We start from the raw sequence: 21,631 nt of genomic DNA on the forward strand, positions 1-21,631 counted from the left end.
GGTGGGCTGTGATACAAAGATACCTTTATGTGAATATCACTCACTATATGTTTGTGAGTATTTTGCACACAGACTCCTACATTTATATTTATTCATTATTTATCACGTATATTGCACTATCAGATTATTTTTCTGTTTTACATGGTTTGCGCTTCCCGATGACCTACACCTCTTCACTCTGCATGGGATCGTGAGAAGGATCCCCCACTGGGTTATAGCAGCATCCATACCTGTTTGTATTGGTATCACTTTTTTACTATACACAGTAAAGATTGGGCTTTAGGCAGGTTGTATTATATTTGGTTATCCTAGAGCGCCATTATTGATAAGTTTGTTTGTTTCACTTGTTTAGTGAATAACACAAGGATTACAATAAAAGGATTCACATGTGGCAGGATTTTTTTCCTCCCTAAAGAAACCGTTCCATAAGCAGACAGATCTGGTCAATAAGAAACCTACGGTACAAATCAGAAAATATGTGTATTTTCCACAATTCCACATTTTGTAAACTAAAAAGGTATTTATTTTAGAAATCTCTCCCTCTTTATATTCACACTATAAATATCGCTGAAATCTTTCTAAACAGCAATCCAAAGAGCTTTGAAACCAAGATTTAATAAATTTGGAGCTTTATTTTAATCAAACACAGTACATGACTACCCTTTTAAACCACTTTGACCACTGCTTACCACATTTTAGTAACTAGTCCCCTTTTATCTGATGAGGAAAGTTTTAACTAAGGAATGTCTCGGAAATTAAGATACATAGCATTCAATTAACTAAGTCCTGCAATCATTAATATTTTATTAACAATTATGAAATCACATTGCAATGAATATAGGAGTGTGCTAGGAGATGTGGGCGTAATTTACATTGTATTATGTTTGAATGAAATACACTGCACATAAATATATTAGCAATGTCGTCATGTTCAACATATATTACTATCAACTCAAACTGGATCATGTTATTTCTATTTAGAAATGTGATTATTTTTTTCATTTAACACACATTATGTTTAAACTTTCTACTGTACATTTCTGTGAATACAAATATATACAAAACATACCCAGAGACACAGAAAAGGCTTTGTGTTTATACTATAAATATGCTATATCTACAATACTTGCTTCACTTTGTCCAAGCTTTCCTAATCATGTAAATATACTATTTATGAACTTTAAAATAAAAAATGTTCAGGCATATTAACATATTAACATTATGAAACTATTAATATAGATATCAGGTGATGTGTTCTTATTGATGTGATTGTATAGTTTATATCTTAGATATCTTGCTGTGGAGAGGCCGCTACTTAAAAGACTTCTTTGCAACTAATTCATAATCTGACAATTACTGTAGCTATAGTGCTGGCCAAGGTTTTGCTCTAAAAGCTATCTAATACGGCAGGCAGAAGTTTCTAGGGATCCATGTTAAAATGGATACATAGCAAAAGTGACACACTGTGAGTGCTCATTGCATGTCATTACCCAGAATCCCTGGCTGCCGTGGAAACATTGTATACAATTATGGGAAACGCAGGTTTGTGGACCTGTGAATAGGAATGAGCTAATAAGTGTTTTTTATTTTTAATCCTTGCTATAATCCTGAACAAGCATTTTTGGGATTTAGCACATTTTTGTTTAGTGATCTAAAAGACACCTCATTTACATAATTACAGATATGGCTATCGATGCACATTTTTCCTAGGTTCATAATAAAAATACCTGTATTGTTATAATAGCACTAAATTATTCTTGCAGCTTTATAGATGCACAGAATCGGATGTCTCGTGTTTCTGAGTCCACAGATCATATACAGTATATCAGTATATGGCTTTATCTAAAATAACTTATTCTATCTTTGTGTTGTGTTAATTCATGTAAAAAAAAAATATTTTAATGCAATTTGGTATCACAATGTTCCAGTGTGCTACAGTATTTCAGATAAAATTTTTTTTAAATGTTCTATATAAATTAATGCAACACAAAAGTGTTTTTACATTTGAATTACCCATTGGTCTTTAATAAATGAAGCCCAATATGTGTGTCCAATGATATGCGATTGTAGTTCTTGCTGTAGTTGCTACTTGTATGATAAAGCTGTCGATGTGTAATAGAAGAATATAGATTAAACGGAGTGATAGAATGATCTGTTCAGGAAAAAAAAAAGTGTCAAGCTAGAGAGAGAGGTCATCGAGAAAAAGAATGGAATAAAGACTCCAGCCTTGGCAAAGCGTTTTTAAAGTATATTATGGAAATTAGCAGGAACCAATTTAATTTTTGTAATGCCACTGCATTTATCTTTAAATGTAAGGTCAGGGTACTGTGTTTTTCATAATAATTGAAGATTTTGAATGTTCTCCAAATCTGAGCTTCGTTTAGCATATATAACTGGTATAGGATGTGAGAAGGAATTCAACTGGTATATGAGTGTCTCCGGGGCCGCCGGCTGAGGGGGAAAACCGGGACTACTGTCCCAAATGTTTAGGACCTGATCCGTAGGCCAATAAAGCCCTCCTCCATGCTGACTTGTGCTCCTCTGTGAGATCCCGCAAGCACATACGCATGCACGCACAGGAAGACCCGTAGCAGTAACTTCCATGGACACTCGCAGGCAAGCCCCTCCAAGGCGGAATGGGACCTTTGGCCGCCACCATTAGGCTGCAACAAAATCGCCACAGGTGCTCCTCCACCACAACTACTGACTGCAGGGCAAGTTAATGCAAGTCACGCCACTGCCAGCGCCTCTTCCAGCTGGGCACCTCCACCACAGCATGTCCACAGCGCCTCTACCATACGCAGGGCACCTCCGACTTTCCAGACACTCAGCATGGCCGCCAACAGTGGCATATTTACAAATGTGTCCTGCGCGTCAGAGCAGCAGAGGTGCCCTGTGGATGGCACAGATGCTGAGGCCATGCTGCGGTGGAGATGCCCAGCTAGGAGAGGCACTGAGTACATACAGGAGAGGTGCCTGGCCGGGAGAGGCACTCATGACATGTGGTGGAAGTGCCCGGCTGGGAGAGGCACTGAGGACATGCAGGGGAGGTGTCCGGTAGGTAGGGGCATTCAGGACATGGGGCGGAGGTGCCCAGCTGGGAGAGGCACTGAGTACATGTGGTGGAGGTGCCCAGCTGGGAGAGGCACTGAGTACATGAGGTGGAGGTGCCCAGCTGGGAGAGGCACTGAGTACATGCGGCGGAGGTGCCCAGCTGGGAGAGGCACTGAGTACATGCGGTGGAGGTGCCTAGCTGGGAGTGGCACTCAGGACATGTGGCAGAAGTGCCCGGCTGGGAGAGGCACTGAGGATATTCAGGGGAGGTGCCCTGTTGGCAGAGGCACTGAGGAGATGTGGCAGAGGTGCCCGGCTGGGAGAGGCACTGAGGACATGTGGCGGAGATGCCCAGCTGGGAAAGGCACTGGCGGTGATGGCGGCCGAGCACCGGTGGCAATTTGGCCACTAAATTGCTATGGCCAAATGTCCTAGACTACCTCTAGAGAACCTTATAAAATTGAAACAACTAATAGAACCCATGATTGTATCAGCATCCTTTAGGTAGGTACATATTGACATCACTATTACTGTCCTCATATTATTGCTTCTGGTTTATTGCAAACAGTACAATATACAAGATATTTTAAGTTTCACTGTTCTTTAGCTTACATTTATATTGGTTCCTTTACTACATACAACCATTAAATGTTCTTCCAGAGAAAAAAAAGGTAATTTAGATTTAACAGCCCCCGGAAGAATATGCAAGAATACCAATATCCGACTAATATCTGTGCATTTGGTGTTTGTAAACACTGAATCTCATGGAGAAAAAAAAATACAATTATTTCTCTCCATGCGTGCTGGTTCCCCTTATCTCTTGTCGGCATGTAATTGTTTTATCCCTTTGCAGTTTGTTTCCCCTTACTAAGTCAATGGAACTTGCATATGAGGCACATTGAAAATTGACTAGTTGCAACCTTTTTAATAGGAAGGCAGTAAAGGTTTTCAGCAATTCCCATGTTTCCCAATAATGGGTCTTCTTCTGGCTAAGTGAGTAGGTCATTTCCCAAGCCTATTCAATTATTGCCACCTTCATCAAATATATCCAGTAAGGTATCCACAGAGATAATAGCCTTGAATCAAACAAGAACACTTATTTTGCTAATTAAGCTTTCAGATGGTGCTAATTTCTTATCAGGACCAGCAGTCCTAAAATGAACACAGACCCCAAGGAGACACCAAATTCCTATGAAGACTACAATTTTGTGCACTACTTCACAGATAAATAGTAAACAATGAGCTGCTCCTACAGTAGATACACTTCAAAAGTCCCTGGCAAAACTGCAAATCCAATACCCAATGCTATTCAAGGGTGTTAGATGCAGAATTCATTATAATTCTATCTGGGGATTAAAAGTGACTAGCTCGTCAAAAAGACAATTTCTCTAGCCGAAAACAAAAGAATCATATTAGTATACAGAAACAAAAAAGATACTCTTTAACTAAGCTTGTGAACGTTTTATTATGTCTCTTGTTTTCACAGAACTGCTTCTTTTAAAAATATATTATTATCACAATTTTCTCACAGGTGCATTAACTCAGCCTTGCCATTCCATTTCACGTGGTTCCAGAAAGATCTGTTCAGAATAGTTTCAATGAGTTAAATTGATTCCTTTCTCATTTGCAATTGTGTTCTTTGCCTCAGTTGCCGTCTTTAATCTAAATATATGAGTACATTTGCTTTATGTCTGCATCAAGTCGTGGTGCAGAGTATCATACCCGGATGTGGCAGTAACTGCCATTGAAGTCAATGGTAGATACCGACAGATATGGTGGTCTGATACCCCGCTTTGCAGCTTGATGAATCTCAGCATGTGTTCTATGCCAAAATCCAAACTTTATCAGGCTGTGGAGACGTGTATTTTCTATTGTTTGATAAATGTCTTTGATTTTTCATAGCAAAGTCCAAAGAACCTATCAAAAAGTTAACAGTGAAGGAGGACATTTGACCTCTATTTAAAGAGTAGCTAATGTACCACAATGCAATATCTTATAATAGTGACTCCAACACTTTTGGTTCACCGTACAAAGATGTTTTTCTTTCTGCAAATTATTCAAATTAGTAAAGGAAAAAAATAATGGCTAAGGCAATGGTCGCCCATTCCTGTATGCTAAAATAAAACCAGATTAATAGTTTGACTGTAAACTTTTCAAAATGAAGCGATTTGCTAAAAGCACCAAACGCGCAAGACCTTAAAATGAACTGAGGTAAAAATATTCATTTTGCAATTACAATGTACTGTAATTTTGTATAAAATGTGGTGGTGAGCAGATAAGCCACTGAAGTATTTTCCTGCAGTAGGTCTGTCCTGACAAATGCTTTTCTACTCCATCCCATCCACCAGTGATTCCCAACCTTTTTTGTTTGGAGGAACCCTTGAAGTATTTTGAAAACTCTCGGGGAACCCTTATCTGGCTGACACATACTGTCCCGGCCAGCTTTATTCTAAAGCTTGCCGGGATAAATGCGGGTCTTTTCTCTGATTTGAACGGAGTTTCCCGTGCGGCGGCCGCTTCAACAGATAAGCGCTAATGGCGCTTATCATTGAAAGCGCCCGCAGGCACGGGAAAACTGAAAAAAAAAAGCCGCGCACCGCCGCGTTTAAAAATAACCCGCGGAGAAAGCCGCATTAGGTTAAAGGCGGCCGCGACTGTATTAAGTTCGACAGGGGTAAATCACAACATTTCACACCTCACGAGCCCCCTCTATTTCCCACCCTCTACCCATGTATTTGAGACCCCCACCGCCCCAATACATTTAAAAAAAAAAAACGCCACCCCAATACATTTTAAAAAGATACCCCCCTGCATCTCACATCACCCTCCCCCCTGCATCTCACATCACTCTCCCCCCCTGCATCTCAAATCACTCTCCCCCCTGCATCTCAAATCACTCTCCCCCCTGGCATCTCACATCACTCTCCCCCCTGCATCTCACATCACTCTCCCCCCCTGCATCTCAAATCACTCTCCCCCCTGCATCTCAAATCACTCTCCCCCCTGGCATCTCACATCACTCTCCCCCCTGGCATCTCACATCACCCTCCCCCCTGGCATCTCACCACCCCCCACGGATCCCCCTCCCCCACAAGCCAAGCCGCCGCCACGGATCACCCTCCTCCCCCCCCTGTAGCTCACAAGCTAAGATCTCCCTCCCCAATCCCATATGCCTACCTCAGGTGGCGACGGGCAGAAGGCTTGAGGCGGCGAGCACTGCACGCACTCTATAGCAGCAGGCACCAGAATTGCCGGACTGCTAGAGCACGCTCCTAGAATAGGCAGTTTAGAAATGTTACTGTTGATATCTACTGCAGTCTTATGTACAAAACAAATATATGGCAATTGCCCATGAAGAAGGGGGTTCAAATTAATGAAGAGGCTTTAAGTTCTATAGTGATCAGTGATGAACACTGTAATTGTGACTACAATATGCAGATCCAAAGAATGTTTATGTAGGCCAATATAACCCATACCTATACCAATATATTTTTGTTCCAGACCAGAATTTTCTTTTTAAAGTTAATTCCATTAACCTATAATCCATTACATATTGGGGACGATGCATATTTGGTATCTAAACAGAGACTACTGACACACTAATAGAGAGGTTAAGAGTACACCCACAATGCTCATCCAACTACTGAATTTACTTTCAAATTTTAACTGAAGACCATACATTTTTAAATCTCAGAGTAATTAAGGAAGAGGGGAAATTAACTACTGCCCTATACACAAAGGCCACTGATAAGAACAACATGTTATTAGCAAGTAGCTTCTACCCTGGAGGCACTATTGAAGGCTTCTATGTAGCCAACTTTTACACACCCACAGGATTGCGGAGTCTGAGACACGTTATGATAAAAATGTGAAAACCATGATCTCTTAATTTATTGATCAAGGTTAATTTCCCAACAAGCTTCACGCGGCTAATAACAAAGTTACATCTATTCCTAGCGAGTCTCTACCAGCAGAATCTAGTATCAAACAGAAGAATATATGTACACCTTCACCTGGACATAACATTCATAACTACTTTAGCAACATGTCTGATTAAGTAGAAGAAATCATAACGAGACACTGACATTTCCTACAAAAAGATTATTTAACCGGGCATTTAGTCCTCAACGACCTCTATTGTCCTACAAAAGAGATACACATATTGGGAACAGATTGGTTAAGTCTTTATGAAGCCACAGAGGTTCTTATCCAGTGCAAAGACTGTCCACTTGCCATGCCTAACCATGTGCATTGAGGTAATGTTATAAAGGGTGATACTTTCAACCATCCATGTTCAGGGAAACCACCAAAATGAAGAAACGTTGCAGCGTATGATACACTATTCGAAGCTTACAGTATGCTTTAAAATGTCCTTGTAGGTACTGTAATTGTACAGTGAGTGGGCTAGACCTCTAGCCCCATTAACAATGCTTCCTGGACAACTTATATAGTAGATTTAGGCCCTTAGGGTAGTTGCCCTATTTTCTATTTACGACAGCTTATTGTACAAAATTTGACATTATAAATGCCCACAAATGGTTTAAAACCAAAATTACATTATGATGAATAGTTTACACTATTTATTTCCGTATATATTGTCTTCATAGTTTACATCTGCATTTTACTACATTTTGTAATGTTTGAGTAACTTATCATCTTGTCTATCAGAGTAATTCCCTGCAACAAGGAAACCACTTTCACACATTGGATGTTGTCCTGGATAGATTTACTTTTCTATTACCTGCTGCAGTAGAAGCCGTCAGTACAAACAGGGTGAACTGGCAACAAGCCCAGTGCTTTCTGACCTTCATTTTCCTTAATAGGAACGCAATGTGATTGCCTAGTAAAGTCCTAGGTTTCTTTCTTTTATCTGGTACTTTCTGAGTTTTCAGAGATTTGCTTGTCAAAATGTGTATCTTATAATATGTTCTAGTAGCAAAGTACTGTGTATATGTATGTGTGTATTCATATATAAATATATATGTGGGTGTATGAATACTGTGTGTGTGTGTACGTGTAAGTGTGTGTGTGTGTGTGTGTGTGTGTGTGTGTGTGTGTGTGTGTGTGTGTGTGTGTGTGTGTGTGTGTGTGTGTGTGTGTGTGTGTGTGTGTGTGTGTGTGTGTGTGTGTGTATATATATATATATATATAATTGTATAACAATGTACTGTTTATTCAAAGTTAACATAATCTTAAATTTGAGTATACATTGTTATACAATAATATTTCACAGCAGGATTAAGCTCTAGTACACACGGCATATTTTGCATGTAGAACATAATATCTTATCCTCTGATGATATTATTTGGGAAGTTCTATAATGACTGTGGTACAGTATGTAATGATCACGTTATTAATTAAATACATTTCAGACAGCATACAATGTCTTCTTTTATTCCAAATGCTATAAGTAATGAGGGCCATTGATAGGGTAATTTCCATCCTGCTAAGTTGTTATTGCTTTTAATGCCTCTCAACACAGATATCTTCATTGCTGATGTTAATGCTGTTTCGCTAATAACACCTGATTGAAGATCATACACTGAGTGTGGGATCCATGTTTCAGAAATGTATAAATTGTAATATGGAACAAAAATAGTTTTCAATTAAATGTACTCGCTAGTTATTGCAACCCTTTAGAAACTGCAATTCCTAATCAGTGTTACATTAATATATTACTTTTCTTGTGATCAGGAAGATTATTATTTCAGATTTTAGAACTATATATAGAAGCAGAAATCCAAGTATACAATGTTATACAATTTAAATAGAATGTTATCTCTTTAGGAAATATTGGTACTATGTCAATAGAATATACAATTTGTTAAGACAAAATTACCAACTTTGTTTACTTCACAATTTGCAGTTGACATTTTCTGGGGTAACCAGCAATATTTTCAGTTACATTATCAGAACAGATCTGCCATTGATTAAAAAGATAACCTTCAACTGCCGAATATGTTATAAATATATTTAAAAACATTATACTTGATAGTAACTGGGACAGTTTTTAACAGTGATATAAGGAAATTAGAAGTATTCTATGTGAAAGACAAATAGACAAATATATATATATATATATATATATATATATATATATATATATATATATATATATATATATATATATATATATATATATATATATATACATACAGTGGAGAGAAAAGGTTTGGGAACTGCAATGATAATTACGAAAATTGCATAGATTTTCCATGATAACCTTCTTGAATAAAAAAAATGGTCTTTTCTTACATATTCGACAGGGTTTATCTTAACCAATTCCATGTTTTTTAAACAAAATGATGTATGAAATAGACAAACAATGAGTAATTAAGAGTCGTGGTATGTGCACAAATAAGCGAAACCATGGTTTTAGCAGCTAAATGAAAGGGGATAATTAGAATCCGGTTTTCAAATAAATAGGTAGATCTTCAGGTGTGAGTTTGTATGTCCCCACCCTATATTAAGATCAGAAACTTTGAGTTTGGTGTTCACCAAAGAGGTGTGTGAGTGTTCTGAATCAACTATCAGAAAAAGACTGAACAAGAATGGTGTTCATGGAAGGATAGCCAGGAAAAAAACACTGTTCTCTAAAAAGAACAGTTCGCCAAAGAGCACATAGATGATCCACAAAACTTCTGGAACAATGTTTTTTGGAGAGACGAGTGTAAGTTAGAACATTTTGGTCTCAATGAGAAACGTTATGTTTGGCAAAAAACAAACACTGCGTTTGAATAGAAGAACCTCATCCAAACAGTCAAGCATGGTGGTGAGAATGTGATGGTTTGTGGCTGCTTTGCTGCCTGAGGACCTGGACGGCTTGCCATCATTGACACGACCATGAATTCTTAATTGTGTCAGAAGATTCCTGAGGAGAATGTCAGGCCATCCGTCTATGAGCTCAAACTGAAGCGAAAGTGGATCATGCAGCAAGACAATAATCCTATACATATAAGCAGATCTACAAAAGAATGGCTGCTGAAGAAATTCTGCGTTTTAGAATGACCTGGTCAAAGTCCAGACCTAAACCCCATTGAAATGTTGTGGCAGGACCTGAAGCTAAATGCTGAAAAAGATAGCTTTAAGTTGCATTGTTTGTTTTTCTTTTCTATATGGAGCCTGTGAATAATTACATGCAAATTGTGCATAATTTCTTAACATATGTTGGAATTGTTTTTTTCATAGACCTTCCAGAAATAGTCATGAATTTTGTAGCACATTGTTTAAGCAAAATGTGACAACATTTTTTAACTTTAACCCAGTGTTAAAAGCAAACTCAACATCACCATGTCAATCACCATTCATTCAGAGTCTCTCTAAGGCCCGGACTTATGAAAGCATGATACGTGGTATCTGTCCGCCAAGTTCAACAGTAAAATAACCAACAACAACATGGTGAGACAAGGCAGGTCCATATGTAGCAACTATTTATACAAAGATCTTTAAAATAAAATTATTACTTTTTTTAGAAATCTAAGACAACTACTTATTTGAAACAAATATCTAAATTATAATATTTTGGGCTCATTGATTGAATAGTTTTCAGCGATAACCGAACTTTATATATTCATCACTAATATTTCCATTTAGGGTAGATCTCATGCAAACTGATGTGAATTAGATTTTCTTACAATACGCATAATGCTTATCATAATACCACAGTTAGCAACATTCTGTATCTCGTGTAACAAAGCAACAAGAATAATACTTACATCTTGAGATGTACAGTACTGTAGATCCTTTTTGCAGAATGTTTATTGAAATGGTTTTCTTTTTTCTCATAATACTTGGATTTTGGCAGAATTTATATAGCGATCACTGGTTGTAAATAACTGCCTAGCTTATTTTGTATTTCTAGCATTTATTATTTACTATCGTTCAGAGAGAGAAAAAACATTCTGAATCGTGGAGTGGAGATTTTAAGAATAGTCTTAACAGATAAGAACTATAATTTTTTTATTTTATTTCATGCTAAAATAATAGCATTTATAATTTTTTGTAATTATTTGTTAGTCAGTTAGAATTTAATTTGCAGCATATAATTAATAACCTCAGAAGTTTAACCCTAGAAAATTGCTGTGACCAGGCACAAATATTCTTTTCCCAGTGTTGCTAGCAGTTTCTATTGATTGTGAATAATCTGCTCTTCACTATGAAGTTTTCAACCTATTTTGTGTGATTATGTATTTGAAATGCAACCTTTAAGCTAACTGGTACAGAGACATAGTCAAATAAAAAAGTTGTACTGCTTCTATTTTCCTCTCTGTGCCACCTAAATATCTTTCATAAATATACATGCGATTTTTCTATAACGTACGTGAAACTACATAAAGCAATACTTTTTGTTTTTTTTGTTTTTTAAAGGCATATTCAATAAATTGTATAAAATGTACTATTCTCCCATTGCAATATGCCACATTGCATTCGGATAATAGTACATTTGATAGAACGTGTAATAAAAAGATAAAGATTTTTGTGAATATATCCGTCAGTTGAGTGAAATTGTCAAAGAGTATACAAGTGACTTTGGTACATGTATGTGCACTTTGTAGTCTAACCAATAGAAAGAGAAATTGGCGTGAGCTTGGTAATGATTTCTCTTTGGGTAGATGTGCTGATGGAATCCAGCGGCTGCCAAAACTTTGCTTAGTTATATCTAGAGGTTTCTGTTACCATATGCAAAATTAAATGGAAAAAAAGACAAGATAAACATTCAAATGTTTGTTTTGTTGATATTGCATCATCACCTATAATTGAACCCCAATAGAATAATTTGACTATATCAATCTTACTTCTCGTTACTTTTGCTACTGTACATCTATCTTTTATACACACTTTAATCAGGGCACCAATAGCAAAGCAGGTTTCAAACGTGTTTGAGAGCTTTGCAGTTAGCTGAGCTATTTCTGATGATGAGTATGACGACGTCTCTGCACTGCATACAACACATTGAGGGGGTTAAAGGGATTCAAACAAATTACAAGTGTTGTGAGAATGTGTATAAATATACATACATGTAGGATTGGGGGAAAAATCATGTAAAGTCAGTTCATGTAAAGTAGATAGTCTACAGACCCATGTTTCCAAACATGTCAAATTAACTCCCAAGGTAGCACTGACTAGATAATACTGTCAAACTAACTCTAAAGATAACCCTACTGAGGTAATACTGCCAAACTAACTCTAAAGATAACCCTACTGAGGTAATACTGCCAAACTAACTCTAAAGATAACCCTACTGAGGTAATACTGCCAAACTAACTCTAAAGATAACCCTACTGAGGTAATACTGCCAAACTAACTCTAAAGATAACTCTACTGAGGTAATACTGCCAAACTAACTCTAAAGATAACCCTACTGAGGTAATACTGCCAAACTAACTCTAAAGATAACCCTACTGAGGTAATACTGCCAAACTAACTCTAAAGATAACCCTACTGAGGTAATACTGCCAAACTAACTCTGAAGATAACCCTACTGAGGTAATACTGTCAAACTAACTCTAAAGATAACTCTACTGAGGTAATACTGCCAAACTAACTCTAAAGATAACTCTACTGAGGTAATACTGCCAAACTAACTCTAAAGATAACCCTACTGAGGTAATACTGCCAAACTAACTCTAAAGGTAACTCTACTGAGGTAATACTGCCAAACTAACTCTAAAGATAACTCTACTGAGGTAATACTGTCAAACTAACTCTAAAGATAACTCTACTGAGGTAATACTGCCAAACTAACTCTAAAGATAACCCTACTGAAGTAATACTGTCAAACTAACCGAGTTAGGGTGAATGTTTAAGAGACATTTCTGTCTACTTTTCGTACACTAAGTCAGGTTTTTTCCATTTTGTTGATGCTGGCAAAATGCACTTTGCTCACATATTGTGTTTATTTTGTTATGCTCTAGGCGTTCTGTGATTTGTAGAATTTCTTGTATAACGGCATTCAATAAAATGGTATTTTGTTGCAATAATGGAAAGAATAAGGTTTCCCCGGTGAGAACTGGGTTGGGCTTTTTTTATCCTGTTTTCCTTTTTTGTGCTTTGAAAATGTCAAGTATATTTTTTGTTACCCAGGTTTATATTGTAATGTGGCACTTTTTGATCTTATCTCCAGCCTATGCGTTTTTCTTTATCACTTCATAAGCCGCTGGGTTGCTGGTTAGTAGCTGTTTTGACTCTCCATGAGAATATACTTGAAAGGCCATCCCTTGGGCATACGAATCGCAGCATGTTAGTTGACAGAATTAAGAAAAAAAAAAATAAAGATTTTGTGATTGTTGCTGTTCAATCAGTAAAATAATATTTCTGTTCCATGAAATAGTGAATGCTTTTGAGCCAAATGCTTTACCATTCGTTGCAAAAGTGAAGTATTGTAGTTTACACTTTTTGAGCACTCTGTGGTAGATCCTAAGAGGTACATTAAATAATTAACGATGTGTTAACTTCAGTTAGCGTCTGGTTAAGTGCCACCGGGGATTTTGAAAGCTCAGTAACGATGTGTTAAGTGCTATTTTCAGCCTAAAATAACCCTTAGGTTACTATGACGGACATTAGTGGTAATGATAGGCAAAAGAGGCGTTTCCTCTTACAAAGCATATTCACAGAGCTTCGATATAGTTAATACAGGGATTTAAAGTTACATTAGTTAGGTCAGGGGTGTGCAACGGGGGCGCGCAAACCCAGGGGGGGCGCAAGAATTTTCAGGGGGGGTCCGGTGGTTGCAGAATCCGGGGGATCGCGTGAGGCCTCTGCAACTTCACTTACCTTGTCTTCGGCGACACGTAGCCATGGCAATGCGGTGTCACGTGACCTCACTGTGTCATTTGACGCCTGAGAGAAGGTAAGGGATTAAGGGCACAATCAGGGAGCGAAGAAAGCAGGGGGAGCAGCAGGGAAAGATATTGCACCCCTGAGTTAGGTCATAGCTAAAGGTGGCGTTACTCACACGTAGACCCTGAAATAGGGATTTTACAGGGTCTGGATAATTTTAAGAACACAGTTAGGTATGATTTAACTATCATTGTTATTTACCGGGCTTCTTTCCCTTTCCTGGGAATTAAATACCTATTCAGGGTCTGGATGGGAGTAACGCCAGCTTTGGGTAAGATCGATTTAACACCATGTTATTTGAAGCTAACGCAAGACAGTGCTTCACATGGCATTAAGCTAATGAGATCACTAACAGATGTTGTTTTTGCATATACTGTATTTAGCCTTGTGGATACCCATTAAACTCAGTGAAGGTAACTGACGTTACTTATTTAGGTAACGTCACGTTAGTAGCCCAGATTTAATGATACCCGTCTGTACACTAATCTGTATCTGGATTTCTCTTTAGGATTTCTTCTTTATTAAAGCTTAAACATTTAATAACCAGCCAGTTTTGAAATACATTCTGCATATATTATTGACATTAAGGAAATGCTAACATAAAATCAGGAAAAAAACGTGTGCAAAGTGTGAATATAGATGTTTAAAAAATATATATGTATATATATATATATTTATTCAGATTAAATAATCCTTTTTCTATTGCGTGTGCTGCGGACTTCATGTATGTATATATATACATATATATACATATATATATGCACACACACACACATGCACACACACACACTAAAGCTAGAGATACAAGGTAGGAAGAACCATCCAAGTTCTTTTAAATCTCAGTGTCTGACATCGTCAAGAATGGCTCTAAACATAGGTCTCTCTTCATTTCAAATGTCACACTATTGTGGCTAAACACAAACGCAGGCTGGAAATGTATAAACTCATTACAAGGGCCTCTTTCCAAATGCCAAGTAGACTTGTTTAATGGAAATAATTACTCTTGTTTAATAATAATAAATGTTAACAAACGGTGCAATTCTGTGACAAATGTGTTTATGATTTTTGATACACATGACAAATTTAGTCGATCAGAAAACTTGGAAACTAATCAGAAAATCCTCTGTGCCTGTTAAATGCTTCTCTAAATTGTTCTAATTGTTGACTGAAAACAAAACAAAGTAAATCACTCAGTACCCTGTTGTTATACGGTATATAGAAATTGTGTTCTTCAAATCCTTTTTGTGCGAGAGCCATTTCCTTACAATAAAGGAGGATTTGTACCTTAGTCTAAAAGCTGCCCTTATTTTGCACCTATGAACATTTGATAACATATCACTTATATTTTTCAAGCATGCAGAAAAGCTGGAAACGTTTTCCTGGAATGTTGCATTTTAACTACAGTATCAGCTGTTTTCATTCTTTTGACACTGTGGACATGTCAAATTATAGCATCTCTGCATTTTCACTGTAGCAAGGAATTAATGGAACTAATTGTTGAGTGCAACATAATGACAAGTAGATATGATAAATAGAGAATATAAACCCTATTTGGTCTATCATGCATATGGCAATTAAACTACTTCACTAATTAACTAATGTACTGTATACAATTTAACTAATTGAAGATGGGCATCCACAAAGTGCATCTTGGTGAGAAATATACAATTATAGACATTGCCATTTGCTAGCGATTGTGTTTGCGTTTCTTGACTGTTTCAGCATGTAATACAATGATATAAGGAATTAAGGATAAAGGAGTGTTTGTTTGTTTGTTTTAGATTACATGGAAAATACATTTCTAAAAGTCATCTGTAATATTACTGGTTGTATAATGACAAACACAGATTGGATGTACAATACCATTCCTGATTTTCATGATATACAGCCCTTGCATGGAGACAGGATAGGAGACACCTTACATACAGATGTAGACAACGGTATTGCAATTGCTGGCGCGCTGCAGCGGGACATATGCAATGCACCAGCGGGAGGAGCAGCCATTGTTTTGACTCACATGAGAAGGGGACAGAAATGCTGCAGGGAAGCACCAGAGAGTGTAATAACATTGGCTACATCTGTAACACCACTATGTAAATATAGCCTAGTACAGTATGTACAAAATCTAACTTTTTAGTTCTCAGTTTTTCATAATCATAGGAATTATAAGACAATATTTCATACAGCATTAACACACATGTTATACACCTCATATACACGACAAATTGCAACATAACAACATAGCATTACTTTGAAAAATAAGACACAAAGAGCTGGGTTTCGTTTTCTTTGTTTGGGTATATAATCCACAGTGCATCCTAATAGTCATTCTATTAATGCCACATTATGTTCTCACATACAGTATAAGTGAGGTTTAAAAAAATAAATAAGTGTATGAAATGTGAAATGATGTTTGTTTTATGACCTCTTGCAGGAGCTTGAAGATGGCATAGGACATCAGCAAGCTGTTGTCAGAGCACTGAATGTATCTGGAGGAGAGGTTATTGAGCAGTCCTCAACTGCTGACGCTATCCACATTAATGATAAATTGGACACCTTGAATTCTCGCTGGCAGATAATCAACAGAAAGCTAAATGATAGAAGAAGAAGGTGAGTTCACAAGGCACAAAAAGTTTTTAAGATGGGCGATTATTCTTGATAAACTGTAGATGCCACAGTATCTAGTGTTTCACTGGGGACACGAACATCCTAACCGGTGTGTCCAAATGATAGCGGTATGTGGTGAAAATCCCAACCTTGAGAGCCATGCTCTGGCTTTTCTGTTTACTAGAAAATGTGCATTTTCTCCACCTAAACGTAGTGCCCATTATTCTTCCCCTCTTTACAATGCATTTTATCTTGTTTATTTTCCCAAAGATCACACATTTCCAAAACCTTAAATGTACATAAATATATCAAATACACTGAAAAGATGAAGAAAATATTGCTACTGTATATGTATTGCATTTATCCTGGGACAATGTCAGTGAGTTTAATCACCTGAAACTGATATGCACAGTATACTATATTTGTGTGTAGGAAAACTGCAGTTGGTCACTAATCACTGAACATGAATGTCACAATGACTCAACTGGCTGTTTCATCCAAACCCTGTTGAGATTGCCAATAAATTTGGCCAAAACATGTTTGACACTTAGATTTAGTCGTTTTTCTATTACCATTTGTGGTGCCAAGATCTACTTCCAAATAAAAGCTAAATGCATCAATTTGTGTGGCTTTGTAACTCATGGAACTGTTTTATTTACAATATGTGGCTTAATGAACTTGTTTGCCATATAAATACTTCCCACAACCTACTGTACAATATTTTATTATCTTTGCAAGAAAATAAGGTTCTAATTAGCAACTGTGAGTGGCTAATTAAAGCAAACTCATTTACATATCTGCATAACCCCATAACTGCAGAGAGGTTGCAGCACATAATGCATTAACAATGAGTAAAGTATATATAAATAGATACTGGCTTTGCTTGTGGAGCTGAACCCCACTCATTTTAACTGTACAATAAAATTAATCAGAGTGTCTTACAGATTTTGGCAAGCTCAACAAAACAGTCCAAAAATAGCATTTAAACATGCAGGTTGTTTCGGGATTTTTTAAATTCAATATTGCATTACTGCTAAATAAAAACAGTTGATGTTTAAACATAAAGTTTATATTGCATGCCTTTAGCTTTCCAATCTCCTATCACTTAAGTGATATCATCAAGGGCTTCCAATAGAGTTCCTATCCATGTTAATAGATACATTGTATTGAATTATTTTATTAAAAACAGCTGTAGTTCAGAGTTCTAATAGCCATGTTGGGTCTGGAGAAGTGTAGATTCATTGCAGGTTGTGATATCTTTGGACCAACATAAAAGTTTTATTCTGTATATCAAAGTATTGTGTACATAGCTTATAAAACCTCACAGCTTATTTTTCTTTCAAGTGAACATATTTAAGAGAATTTAGTAATTTCCTAACATTTGAAAATGTATTGACTGCTTATTTTTTTACCAGCAAAAGTGGTAAACCAATGGGGATGTCCATGTATAACGACTAAAAAAAATGCCCTGCAAGTTTATTGTTGGCTATGTTTAGTAATCATTAAACATTTATGGAAAATGTGTTGGAATCTTTGAAATTCAGGTTTCTGATCCACTGCAGAGAAGCCATGGGCATCATTACAAAATAATTTCTAGGCCTGCGTAACCAGGTGTTAATACTTATGGCTAGTGCATCACATGGGAGGAGTTGACCTTTCTCTATGCTATTGTTTTGCATCCCAAACCTAACTGTGCTACCAAATGCTTGCCTCCGAAATCTAAACCTCCCTTTTGAAAAATAAAAACTCTTTTAAAGTCTTCCTGGTCTGAGGTTTCTGCAGTAAAACATAATTGAAACACTGCAGGCTCATTCTCCAGGATTCTTCCGTTTGATCACAAATGCACAGTTTGATGTTATGTTCCAGGTGGAATTTACCCAGAGCATGAACTTCATTCTCTTGAGACTTCTTAAAGGCCTAAGAGTTGGGGTTTCTGAGAATAATAGTGATAACAACTATAATGAAAATAATAACTATAATAATAATGGTAATATTAATAATAACAATAATAATAATAATAATAATAATAATAATAATAATGTTGCATAAGCTATTTTACTTAAATGTCTCCCTAAATATAAAGGTTAATGTACAAATGTAATTTATTTAATATACAAAACCCAGAACCCCAGTAAGCTCTTTTGGGGAACCCCTGAGCCCTCCCCAAAATATATATATGTATATGTGTCAAAATAGAGTGCTATTGAGCGTGGCATATGTATACAACAGACGACAGGGAAGCCCAATGCTACATCCAACATGACAGAAATACACAGTAAAATACTTATATATTCTCTTGAAATAGGGTCATTTAGTTTAACCCTTTGGCCAAAGCATTGTAAGCTTGCGAGCCACGTCAAGGCAGACACCTGTTCGCAAGGCCTAACACTACCAGATAAAATACTAATATACCTCTATTAGGATTAGGCAGATGAGTGTGTGAAACGCGTTGCGGAGTTCACTCAGTCCAAACAGACATCCAGACACTCAGTTGTCCAGCTTACAGCCTCCCTACGGAGCTCTGAGCCGTTTCTATCTGGCTAACTCCGAGTGGGAGTAGCGCTGTAGCTGTAGAGACATGGCGATTGCGGTGGACTACTCCATACGGGTATCGCGAGAGAACGCAACCCGGAAGTACCATCCGAGTATTGCCGAGCCAGTTGGTCCCAGCGCGCTCGACTGATCCGTGAGCCTCGGCGTTTACCCTGTGTCTCCTACCTACTTGTGCCAGATGTCTGTGCACTGTCTTCTACTGGACAAATTTTATTATACATGTAAGTTACTACTTGCAATTGTTTTATATGTTTAATACATTTATCTTGACCCTTGGTACGCTTCTGTGCCTTCTTTTTACATGACCATCCGCCGTTGGAGTCTTCCCATAGCAGACCTTGGTGAAGGAGGGGTGCCTTCACGTTACAGCAGCAGCAAAAGGGGAGAGTGGATCTATTTCAAGATCAACATTTTAGGAAGCATGAGCGCGGATTGATTTTTCTCTGCAGGTAGGCAGGAGTTGAGCTGCGCGCCCTGAGTCTCCCTGAGGGTTGCCTGTGTGTTGCACAGATGGCGCTGAGAAGTTGGATTCCTAACAAGGGGAAGAGTAAATCAGTCTTGAGGGTGATTTTGTTTGTCACTGTAGTCGATGCTGGGTCTCAAGGATCTGTCCTTCTTTTGAATGCAAAAAGAACCCTGCCCCGGCAAGCGAAGAAGATTTGCAAAGGAATCCTTTCTTGAGGTTCTCCAGGATATACTCTTTCATGGCCTTTGTTTTTGGTTCAAAGAGAGGGTACGAATGACTACAGTGGAATGGAGCCTAGGAGAAGGTCTATTCTGCAGTTATAGGATCGATGCTGGGGGGAGTTCCTTGGCTTGACTTTTGTCGAAGACATCCTGGAACCTGAGGTACATTTCAGGCAGTCCTGGGGTGATTGTATCGATAGCAACCTTCTTGTCCCTGGCACATGGACCTATGACCTGTCTCTTATAGAGTTCCTTGAGCTGTCTCATAGAAGGGTCATTCTGCTTTTATTTGAACAGATAATGGAATGACCAAATTCATTTTCTTCGTGGGAACGGGCCTGAATAAAGGGGATACCCCTGAAACATTGCCCCCCTTACACATCTCATGTTATATATAGTTGTTCACTTTGCTGTTCTGGTTTTTTATTTTTAGTGTTTTTTTTTAATCTTGTCTGGTTCTTTTTTCACATTGTACAATCCTTATTAGTGGTAATTTTTCCTGCCCCTTATTTTCTTTTTGTGACTTTAGTGTTCTTTTTGGTCATCATTTGTTCTACCTTGTACAGCTTTTTCCTTTGTGGATATTTTTCCTCTATCAGTGTTCTAGTTATTTCTAGTTACAGCCTACTATGTTAACAGCTAGTGTTGTATATACATTTTCGTGGACTTGTTATTTCTACATATAGCCTACTGTGTTGACGGCTATTGTTGTATATACATGGTCACACAGTGTATGCTTTACAATTAAGTTGATAACATTATTGCATTTCTTCAGAGATCACTTATTCTGGTCTTTCTTTATATACACATTTTTGAGTGCGGGGACTGCCCTCTTGTTGTTTGTATTGTGTCTTATTAGGGGATTTAAGGGATTCCCCTGGGTCCCTTTGCACCTTTATACTAAAAATGATTGAGGTCTGTATTTATGCTCTATTAGGTGGTACTGTCTGTTACTCCTTTCTTTATATATTGGAATATAGTCATTATATACCAAGATATTATTCTCGCATCCATTTTTCTTGACGTAGATATCAATATGAATAGTGGCACATCTAGTTGCATATTGAGAACTATGTGTGCAGTCATATATAGACATTTGTTTCTACTTTTATTAGCTTTTATTACAAAACATGTTTAGGTAGAAGTATGAACTGAATTTTTCATACATTTCTCTTTTTTACTTTTTTACAACCAATTTTTAAATGTAATTATTGCTCCTACACCACTACGTTGATTGTGATATAGTGAACATATGTATTATTCTTCTAAAAATGATCCATAAAGGATTAAGAACATCATATATGAGGGACATCAAGTGCAGCTGTAGATCCACTCCTGACAAAGCAGATCAAAGTACTGCGACACAAGTTTATTGACAGTAACTGATAAACGATTGAGATTGAAACTGATACGCTGATCACAAGAGTGGAAGGGTTAGAAAGAGCCTTGGAGAGACCAGCTCCTGCAGTGAGGCCCCGGTTGTGATGCAATCGAGTTGCGCTCCAGACGATGGTGAACAGCGGGGAGGGACGCCGACACCAAACGCTGCTGGAGCATCCCCATTACAGGCTCTAACAGGGGTGAAACCTGATAGCAGAGAGGGACACTAACATTGGAGGATGCAGGATTCCCTACAAGTTACAGAAAGGTGCCAATGAAGCCAGCAGTGACTGTGGATATAAACCTAGACTCTTGCCCAGATAAGCCATATTTTATGATGCTCACTTGAATACACTATTTTTTTTTTTTTTTTTTTTTCAACTTTCAATTTTTATTGGAAAGTACAAATACAACCAATTTCTCACAGCCCGTTGTTACATTTCCATTTTTGTCAAACCACATATAATGACCACATTTAGACTTGACTACTTAAGACAATACAAACAAGACC

At 37.5% G+C, this 21,631-nt stretch overlaps 1 protein-coding gene across 17 annotated transcripts in view; it reads left to right on the forward strand.

Moving 5' to 3' along the window:
- Positions 1-21,631, forward strand: part of DMD (dystrophin) — a 2,761,517-nt gene that overhangs the window by 1,880,125 nt on the left and 859,761 nt on the right. For all 17 annotated transcript variants that reach the window (XM_075590265.1, XM_075590266.1, XM_075590270.1 and 14 more), the window contains one exon: positions 16,328-16,503. In XM_075590265.1, the coding sequence (XP_075446380.1) occupies positions 16,328-16,503 (176 nt within the window). The remainder of the gene's footprint in view (positions 1-16,327; positions 16,504-21,631) is intronic.

Source organism: Ascaphus truei, chromosome 3, assembly GCF_040206685.1.
Source record: "Ascaphus truei isolate aAscTru1 chromosome 3, aAscTru1.hap1, whole genome shotgun sequence".
Taxonomy (NCBI): Eukaryota; Metazoa; Chordata; class Amphibia; order Anura; family Ascaphidae; genus Ascaphus; species Ascaphus truei.